The sequence below is a fragment of the Cololabis saira genome, chromosome 11 (assembly GCF_033807715.1).
Source record: "Cololabis saira isolate AMF1-May2022 chromosome 11, fColSai1.1, whole genome shotgun sequence".
NCBI classification, from domain to species: domain Eukaryota; kingdom Metazoa; phylum Chordata; class Actinopteri; order Beloniformes; family Belonidae; genus Cololabis; species Cololabis saira.
Window position 1 is genome coordinate 10,942,898 of NC_084597.1, and position 10,445 is coordinate 10,953,342.

A 10,445-nucleotide genomic window follows, 5' to 3' on the forward strand; every position below is an offset into this window, starting at 1 on the left:
GTCGGCAACCCGCGGCTCTAGAGCCGCATGCGGCTGTTTAGCGCCGCCTGGTGGCTCCTGGAGCTTTTTCAAAAATGTTTGACCTTTTTTTTTCCCTTTCTTCTTTTTTCTCTTTTTTCTTTTTTTTCTTCTTTTTTTCCTTTTTTCTTCTTTTTTCTCCTTTTTCTTTTTTTTTCTTCTTTTTTTCCTTTTTTCTTCTTTTTTCCTCTTTTTTTCTTCCTTTTTCCTTTCCCTTTTAATCTTGACATTTCGACTTTTTTCTCAATATTTCGACTTTTTTCTCGAAATTTTTGACTTTTTTCTCAACATTTCGAGTTTTTTCTCAAGATTGTACTTCAACATTAATCTTGACATTTCTACTTTTTTCCTCAACATTTAGACTTTTTTCTCGAAATTTTGACTTTTTTCTCAACATTTGTACTTTTTTCTCGACATTTCGACTTTTTTCTCGAAGTGCATAATAAAAAAAATAATCTTCCCCCACTAATATAGAAACATGCAGCATGTGTTGCCTTCATTATAAGGCTTATACAAGACTTTTCATTTTTTGCAGCTCCAGACTTATTTGTTTTTTGTGTTTTTGGTCCAATATGGCTCTTTCAACATTTTGGGTTGCCGACCCCTGGTCTAGTTGTATAAATCTGAGAACTTCTCGTGGCTAAATAATAATAAGTATTTATTTTTTCTTTAGCCCATCAACGGTCTCCCTACTGCTCAGACCTGCTTCTTCTTGCTTCGCCTGCCTCCCTACACCACTCAGGCCGTCCTTGCAGAGCGTCTGCGGTATTCAATCCACAACTGCCCCTCCATCGACATGGACAACTACATGTTGACCCACAACACGGACCCAGCAGACAGCTCAGACAACGAAGACTGATTCTGAAGACAGCAGGGTGATGATGAATGTATCTTCTCTGAGGCCATACACAATATGCACTGAACACAGATTTTGATTCGCCAAACTTGTATGGTAGCAAACTGTTTATAGGCAGATTAATTTTAAAGATGCGTGTAGTTGCGTTTCTCCAGCTGTGCACAGTGTTGTATTCATTGCAGTGCTACTATGTAATAATTTAATGAACTATCTCACATGCTCTAGTGGTATTTATTGTTAAATAAAGGGTGTTAAAAATAAGAACATTGCTGTAGTGTGATTGAACTCTGAGACCTGAACAATTGGTTATATATTTTTATGATAGAAGCATTGCATTAGAAATTAAAGGCATGATAAGTGTTTCCATGTAGGGCTGAAACGATTCCTCGAATAATTCGAGTAATTCGATTACAAAAAATGATCGAGGAATTTTCTCTGCCTCGAGGAATCGTTTAATTTTGCCAGTTCAAAGCAGGTATTTCCTAGAAGAGGAAGAGGAAGAAGGAAGACGTGCAGAAGAGAAATTGCGAGACAACAGAGAGACGACACAGAGAAATACCGGCAGCTTTTTTTTTTTCTTTCTTTTTTTTTTGGTCCAAACCTTGTCTTTTCGCTGAAACCACCCTATGTTCTACTGCTGATATCTAAAGAACAGAAAATGATAAACACAAACTTTTTTTTCCCTGATGTTCACGAGAGTCTAAAGTTTCTTGACGTAGTTTCAATGTTTATGTACTCCTAAAACTCAATATTCTGTGGGTCGTTGAACATCAGCCAAAATGCCCAAAACCTCTTGCAGTATGGAGCTCTCTGCTCTGAAAATGGCTGGCAGTCAATGAGTTAACTTTTATTTTATACTACAGTTTTAACTAAAAGAAAAGGCAGAAAATGTCAGAAAAATAAAAACGTAATAAAGCTCACTGGGTAGTTTTCAATTTTATCTCTGTAGTCATTCATGGATAAAACAAGCAGCACTGGTGTCTAATGTGCTCCAATACAGCAGCTCTCATAATTTTATTTTGAACACTGCCAAAACTCAAAATCTTATACTTTAACTTAAAACTTAACTAGAACTTAAAATGTGCCTGACACAAATGAAAGTTCAATTGAAACACATGGGAAAAACACCTAATCTTTTAAGTTATGTGTGTTATCAGGTGTAATGGCATTTTTAGGTTAGAAATAAGTAAAAAAAAGAGGATCTGCACACTTGGATCAATGCAAGTATCTTTAATTAACCAAGCTTTCGGTCAGAAGACCTTCATCAGGGTAGGTTAGAAATAAGAAAACTTCTTGGTAAGATCCTTAGTTTTTTGAGTGAAGGTGTAACCGGCTCCAGATCTAGAGGTATCTGGACCGGTTCATGTGGTTCACAGGATGGAGATCCCTGTGGATCAATAACCAGAGAAACGACGGGTTAACGTCTTCACAAAGCCAGCGCCATTTTTTCTTGTTATTCATTCAGTGAATAATGTTCATCAAAAGTAAATTAAATGAAAATGGAAAATAAAATAAAATAAATAATTCACAAAAAGTAATAAACTGGCTTTGTCCCATTACTTAAACCCACATTTAAACAATATAAACTGACATTTAAACAATATAAACTCACATTTAAACAATATAAACTCACATTTAAACAATATAAACTCACATTTACACAATATAAACTCACATTTAAACAATATAAGCTCACATTTCCAAAGCTGTGAAATATAACAAATTAAACTTGTAACTTTACGTACCTGTGGATCAATAACGAGAGAAACGACGGATTAATGCTTCACAAAGCTGGCACCATAATGGTGGCACTGTAATGGTTCCTGAGATTCCTCCAATGAGGGCACATGAGCTTCTGTTGGTGCATGTACCAATTCTGGCATCGCAGTAGGTTCATTTTGTTGCTGGTTGGGGCCTTGGGCTGATATTCACAGCACTCAGCTGACTGTGTGGCTCCAGTGGAGATGGTTGCGGTTTGACTGCTCCCCTTCCATGCACAGGTAAGTGTTGGAAGCTATATGAATAATCCTCCTCCTCCTCAGCAGAATCACTGACATCCTGTTCAGCCTGCCTCCACCTGTCAGTGGATCAGCAGCTTCCTGAGTGACAGGAGGCAGCAGGTGAGGCTGGGGAGCATCACATCCAGCACCCGGACCATCAGCACTGGCGCCCCCCAGGGGTGCGTCCTCTCACCACTGCTCTTCTCCCTCTACACCAGGGGTATTCAACTAGATTCGGCCGGGGGGGGGGCCACATCTGCAAAAGGACTGTATGGAGAGGGCCGCACAATTTGAAAATGTGGGGGTTTTCAAAATGTATTTTGCACTCAAAGACGAAGACTTATGTAACTATAATACATTTGTATTATACATTTGAATATATCTAGTTTACATATGAATTATGTATTAATTGTCTCCAGATTTAGTAATTGTGAATGTTAAATATAATATTCAGATAAAGAAATATTATTTTGAATGCAAGTTCATTTTGAAACCATGCATTGTGCAAACTTAATGAAATTGATATTGACCTACTTTTAATAAAATACGCCATAATGACAAAGCACCACTTTCCACCAAGATTTCCTTATTTGAATATTATATTAAGCATTGAGCACAAGCATTTCAGTCCATAGTAGCCAGTTTGATGTTATAAATAAGGAACCAAAATATTAACCATAAGCCCCTTTATTTATGACACATCTATACATTATATCAGCAAAACAAAACAATCACGAATTATAGGAGGCTTAGAAGTTCCATCTGAAATGCAAAGTCCTCACTTATTCAAATGAAAAAAATTTCAGGCCAATCCTAGAAGCCTAATGATGTAAACAATTCCTCTATAAACGGAGGTTAATAATATTGTGACAAACATTAACACTGTGCAACACTGGCAAAAAATCCTAAGTAAAAAACATCTCCAACAGAGATTAACATGTACAAACACTATGCGCTCCTGCGCTGTGCGTCCCGTGACCGTCTCCATCACCAAGCGGCTTTTCCAAATCCAACTCAGCCTGGATCATTTCTCGTGTCCTCTGCTTTTTCCCCACATCCAAGTAATGATCTGACATGCTAACAGGTTTGCTGCGTTTAACACTGCTCCCTCACTCCAGCTGTTATTAACTGTTCGTTTTTTTCCCCACTTATTCCACCGAACACCAAAAGTGTTTTTTTTTTTTTGCTATTTTCGGCCGAACATTCGGTGCATCACTATTATAAAAAAAAATAAATTCAACAAACACCCCCTTTTTTTAAATATGACCAGGGGCCACATAAAAGCTCCTGGCGGGCCGCATGTGGCGCCAATTGAATATCCCTGCTCTACACCAACGACTGCACCTCAGGGGACTCGTCTGTGAAGCTCCTGAAGTAGCGGACGACACCACCGTCATCGGCCTGATCCGGGAAGGTGACGAGTCCGCGTACAGACAGGAGGTGGAACAGCTGGTCCACCGGTGCAGTCAGAACCACCTGGAGCTGAACCCACTCAAGACTGTGGAGATGACGGTGGACTTCAGAAAAAACCCACCACCACCCCCCCCCCTCACCATCCTCAACAGCACTGTCTCCACCACAGACTCCTTCAGGTTCCTGGGGTCCACAATCTCCCGGAACCTGAAGTGGACCATCCACATTAACTCTGTCAGGAAGAAGCTCAGCAGAGGTTGTACTTCCTGCGTCAGCTCAGGAAGTTTAACCTCCACAGGAACTGCTGGTCACATTCTACTCTGCCATCATCCAGTCTGTTCTCTGCACGTCCATCACTGTCAACAATCAGGTTTGCAGAGAGGATAATTGGGACTAACCTCCCATCTATCCAGGACCTGTACCTGGACCAGGAAATGGGCAGGTAGAATCTCTTCAGACCCCTCACACCCAGGACACAGTCTGTTCCAACTCCTCCCCTCTGGACGGCGCTACAGAGCTCTGTACGCCAAAACTTCGAGACACAGGGACAGTTTCTTCCCGCAAGCGGTTTCTCTGATGAACTCCCACAACTAATAGTCTCATAGTAACCAATCACGTGCAAAAAATCATCTAGCACCTTCCTTGATAACCATGTCTGCCTCACTCTGCTGCACCCCTCACTTTGTATTCCTTTGTATAATTTGTATAATCCTTTTGTATTTTTTTTGTATAATTGTCTTGTAAAATTGTAAATAGGTTTATTTTTATTCAGAACTGTCCCTTTTTCTTTTCTTTCTCTACCTCAAACTGCTGCAACTTAAATGTTTATTCTGTTTATTCTGTATCATAGAAATACCACATTTGTTTTATTGTTTATTTTATTACCAAAGAGCGAAATTACCGGAGTCAAATTCCTTGTTGGACAATGTTCGAACCTGGCCAATAAAGCTGATTCTGATTCTGATTGTGATTCTGATAGCAGCCACCTTCAAACTCCCCCTGTAAATCAGAAGTGGTGCAAACGATGCTGTGAGTTGGAGGAATGTGTTGAAACATCTGTGTATGTTTGAGTAAACAAAAGGTCAATGACTTGTGAACATAGTTTTAAAGGAGACCTATTATGGCATTTAATGTATATTTTAAACAGTCCTTGAATGTCTTAAAAACAATCAAAAGCTTGTTTATTCTACATAAAACAGAAATTCAGCCTGTGGGCAATGTCTCCATTTTTACCGCTTCTAACCTCCTTCTCTGTGTGGGATTCTGAGTGGGCGGGGGGGCTATGATAATGAGGCTCTGTGCTGATTGGCTGCCTGAATGACGTGTAGGAGGGGAGGGAACAAAGCCTCACTCCGGGGAGAAGAACAGCCGGCTGCGTACACAAAGCGTGTCCCATGCCAGCGAGCTTCGGCGACAAAATAAATTCCATTGCTTTATTTTTTTAGTATTGGACTGTCCTAACTGGCCGCGAGTTTAACGGTTTCAGTGTGGACAGAGAGCGTCCGATGTCACGCAGCTCGACGCGATAGTCGGACGCTCGAATGCAGTTACACGGTTTAAACGGATCTTAAAGCCTGATTTACGGTTCTGCGTTAAATTGACGCGTACCCTACGCCGTAGGCTCTGCGTTGGTGTAAGGCGGAACCATAAATCAGCCTTTAGTTCCCTGACCGGGTCACCTCGTCTTCACACACAGGAAGATTTAATTGAATTCTAAACAGGTACACCACAGTTACTTACTCAGATTCCTCTTCATTTCATTTCTTATGTTACACGACAAATGAATCATGTTAACTGTAAAGAAATCACAACACTGAATGTTCACAAATGGCAACTTTATTGTTAAAAAAATAAAATAAAACATAAGTTGTATATAAATAACATGTATGCACTATTATAGTCCATCATTATAGGCCAGAATTAGGCTAAACCTAGGACAAATTGCAACAGTAGCAAACTCAACTGATTTTGTATCCTCAATATGTCTTTAGTGAGAGAAAAAAAGTCCCAAGGAATCCCATCATGGGAAATGTGTTTTTTTTCAATGTTTTGTTACCCCTATGACACCTACTTGATTGCTGGCAGGATCACTGACGACACTGTCTTTCAGAGATTGTGACGCGTTCAAATTTTGAGGTAGCTCAAAAGTAAAGATACCATTTAATTCTAGACAACCTCAGGTTTCCAATGAGACCAACCATGTCATGTTACCTCATTGGAAAGGGGGCTACATACCTAATTATTCAAAGTTAAGACGATTTTTTGGGGAGGGAAATATGGCCATCACCATTTTTCAAATGGTCCCTTGGCCTTCTACCTCAATATATGTTAATGGAAATGGGTTACATGGGTACCTACAAGCCTCCCCTATACAGACATACCAAATTTATGTTAAGCCCATGTAGTTTTGTGCAAGAATCTTGTAGGGTTTTGCATGCTGTACAAATATGTAATTTCCGCCTATTATAAAAACTGTGTATTTGCCCATTTCTGCACACTGGGAGTCAGGAATGTCATTGCATAAATTGGTATTTTTTGACAGCTGAGACTCTTGTGCATCCAATGAGCCCAGATGTAAGCTATTCATTTGTGCAGCTTTACTGGAAATTTTATGAACCCAAAAATGGTCATCAATATAAACTAATGATAGGAATGTTAATTATTACATTCACTCTCCCCACCATCGGAAAAGCTGCAGAGGTATAGATGTGAGGTAACATTAACTCTCAAAAATAAAGATAATAATCAGATGTAGATTTTCCTTTCATTTTAAATTTACTATACACAGGAATTATATACTTTGTTTCACACAGTACTGTATTGCTTTATGGCTGTGGCTGCTTTCCATGCCTGCCTGTGCAGAAGTCAACCAGGCAATGAAAGCACTCACAGGGGTCAACTTTAATACTGGAGAGCAGAACCGAGACATGACCGAAGCAAGGCAAGCCCGTGACTGGAAGGATACACTGAGCGTTCTCGCCATTGCAACTGCAACATAACAAGATCAAGATGGCTGACATGTAAACCATCCCAACAGCTTTGAAATATTTATCCATTTCCTCTAAAGTCAGAGACCCTTGCAGGTAAAAAAAAAAAAAAAAATATATATATATATATATATATATATATATATATATATATATATATATATATACATCAAGTAACATATAATAAGCATTATAGATGTGAACATTTCAAAGTATTGTTTAATATAAGATTTAGTCAGTTAGCTATTAACCATGCTAGCTAACATTACTGTGATAGTTATTGCAATGTACAGAATAGCTTAAATAATGTTGATGACTGTGTGTACTGAACTGTGTCAGCATCACTCTTGACTCTTGACTCTCTTGACTTGTAGTAAATGTTACATTAACCACTTAAACCCTATATGGGTAACCGGACTCAGGGCTGAATGCTAGTGTTGTTTCTGTTTTCTGTAATTGTGGGGAAAGCTTCCACTGACAATAGCTGACCCAAGGACAGTGAACTGAGACAAATAGTCTTACGTTTGGGTGGCTTCCATGCAGAGATGAGCTTCATCGGTTGCATTGGACACCTGATGGCCTCATCTGGCCTCCAAGAAGTGCTGGAGTTGATCTACGCTCCAAACGCTGTGATCCACATGATGTCTGGCAAGGCTGTTGCACGAGCGGTTCGTGGACACTCAATCGTTGATGCAGCCTTGAATGGACTGATGCTGGCCGATATGTTCAATGTCCATCTACCAACGAAAACTGGAGTTCCAGACAACAGAGTGGAGGGAGACTCTGCCACATCGATGGATACAAATCCTCAGGTGACTGATGTGAGCAGTGTTACTGACCTAGACAAAGCTATGGAGATCTATGAGCAAGTAATGGATGGGACTATATCTTCTGAAGAGGCCTCTCAGTCTGATGTTCTAGTCAGGATCAAAGACTGCCTTAAGAAGCACATCACGTCCACCAAGATGACCTCCAGAAATTCAGCCCTCTGGTGTCAATACATGGATATGCAAGACATCCTGCGAAAGTACATCTGTGCAGAACGCACCGGAATATGGTCTTTACATTTGCAGGCTATACAGGACATGCTCCCTTATCTGGCAGCATCAGGACATAACTTGTACACCAAATCTGCCAGACTTTATCTTCAGCACATGCTCAACCTCAGGACTGTACATCCAGATGTACATCAACACTTCGAAGAAGGGTTCCATGTCATCCGGCGGAGTGATCGCTTGTGGGCAGGTCTCTCAGCTGACCTTGTCATCGAGCAGGTTCTGATGAGAAGTATGAAAACCAGTGGTGGGCTTACCCGGGGGCGAGGGATGACTGAGCAACAACGTCTGCTGTGGCTGCTTTCCATGCCTGCCTGTGCAGAAGTCAACCAGGCAATGAAAGCGCTCACAGGGGTCAACTTTAATACTGGAGAGCAGAACCGAGACATGACCAAAGCAAGGCAAGCCCGTGACTGGAAGGATACACTGAGCGTTCTTGCATATCTACAGGAGCGAAATCCCTTTGACAAGGACCCAAGTCTTCGCAATATAGCCACTGGAGAGCATGCCCTTTCCATTGTCAATGTAGCTACTGCACAGGCTGTCGGCACATCAATCCTGAGCTCTATGGATGGTCACACACCTGCAGAGTACACTTTCAAGAGGAAAGATCAAGCTGTCACTCTCGGCATGAAGTCATCTGTAAAAATAGATGGAGATCAAATCCAAGTTGATCCGCAGCTCCTCTTCCAGAGACTGGTGATAGTGGCACAGAAGTGTGATGAACTGGAGTCAGCCCTGAAGTATGAGCTCTGTAGCTATCCGCCAGCCCTTTTTGATTCCTCTCTGCTCCTTCGAGAAGCAAAAAAGCCTGCCCTTGCTGATGCCATCAGGAAACACGTTGGGCCAGATGTTCCAGCGGACAATGTGGTTGATGGCAGCCAGTACGTCCTGGATGGGGGAGCACTCCTACAACGTATCCTGTGGTCCATTGGATCCACTTACACATACATATTCCACCAATACACACAGTATGTGGTAAAGAAGTATGGAAAGGCCGTAGTGGTGTTTGATGGATATCGATCTAACAACACAAAGGATATGACACACCAGAGACGTTCTAAAGGAAGGATCGGAGCCACAGTGACGTTTACAGCTGATATGACACTTACCATGAAGAAAGACGAGTTCTTGACCAACAGAGAGAACAAGCAGAATTTCATTTTCATGCTAAGTGCAGAGCTACAGAAGGCAAACTGTGAAACCTACCATGCCTCAGGAGATGCTGACCTGCTGATTGTGCAGAAAGCTGTGCAGTGTGCTACCACCAACAAGACCGTGCTCATAGGAGATGACACAAACCTGTTGGTGCTTCTATGCCACCATGCCAGTCTGAAGTCTTGTGATCTATTCTTCTGTTCTGAAACAAGACAGAACACAAAAAAGACCCACATGTGGAACATCAAGGCCACAAAACGACTGCTCGGCCCAGATATATGTAAGCACATCTTGTTCTTACATGCAGTTCTCGGATGTGACACAACATCTCGTCTTCATGGGGTCGGGAAGGGAACCTCCTTAAAAAATTCAAAGAGAGTGCCCTGTTTCGAGAGCAAGCCAACGTCTTCTTTGACAGTTCATCTTCTAAAGATGATGTAGCAAGGGCAGGAGAGAAAGCCTTGGTGATACTGTACAATGGCAAGCCAGCAGACACCCTGGACTCCCTCCGATACCATCGGTTCTGTGAGAAAGTGGCATCAAGCTCCACTCATATTGAGCCACAGGCCTTACCACCTACATCAGGGGCAGCAAAATACCACAGCCTGAGAGTGTACCTACAAGTACAGGAATGGAAGGCATCAGCCTCCAGTACATTTGCATTTTTACTGTTCTTGCACTGATCATGTATATACCTACATTTAAGTGTGTCAATATAACAATAATCTTGTGTCTCATTCCTGCTCGGACAGTACCAAATACTCATGATGAATGACAAAGTGCATCTTTTCTTACAGACGAACGTAGTCCGACAGACTGGGGTTGGCTCAAGTCTGGCGAGGGATTTGTGCCAGTCAAGACCACCCTACCCCCTGCACCTGAGAAGCTCTTGAGGGTCATAAGATGCAACTGCCAGTCTGACTGCAGCACCCTAAGATGCAGTTGCAAAAGAAACACC

At 41.5% G+C, this 10,445-nt stretch overlaps 1 protein-coding gene across 6 annotated transcripts in view; it reads left to right on the forward strand.

Annotated features, from left to right (window-relative positions):
• The window catches only part of LOC133454949 (probable E3 ubiquitin-protein ligase HERC1), a 102,176-nt gene extending 101,048 nt beyond the window's left edge, over window positions 1–1,128 (forward strand). For all 6 annotated transcript variants that reach the window (XM_061733706.1, XM_061733701.1, XM_061733705.1 and 3 more), the window contains one exon: window positions 692–1,128. In XM_061733706.1, coding sequence (XP_061589690.1) covers window positions 692–877 — 186 coding nt within the window. In that variant the 3' untranslated portion in view covers window positions 878–1,128. The remainder of the gene's footprint in view (window positions 1–691) is intronic.
• The last annotated feature ends 9,317 nt before the right edge of the window (window positions 1,129–10,445 follow it).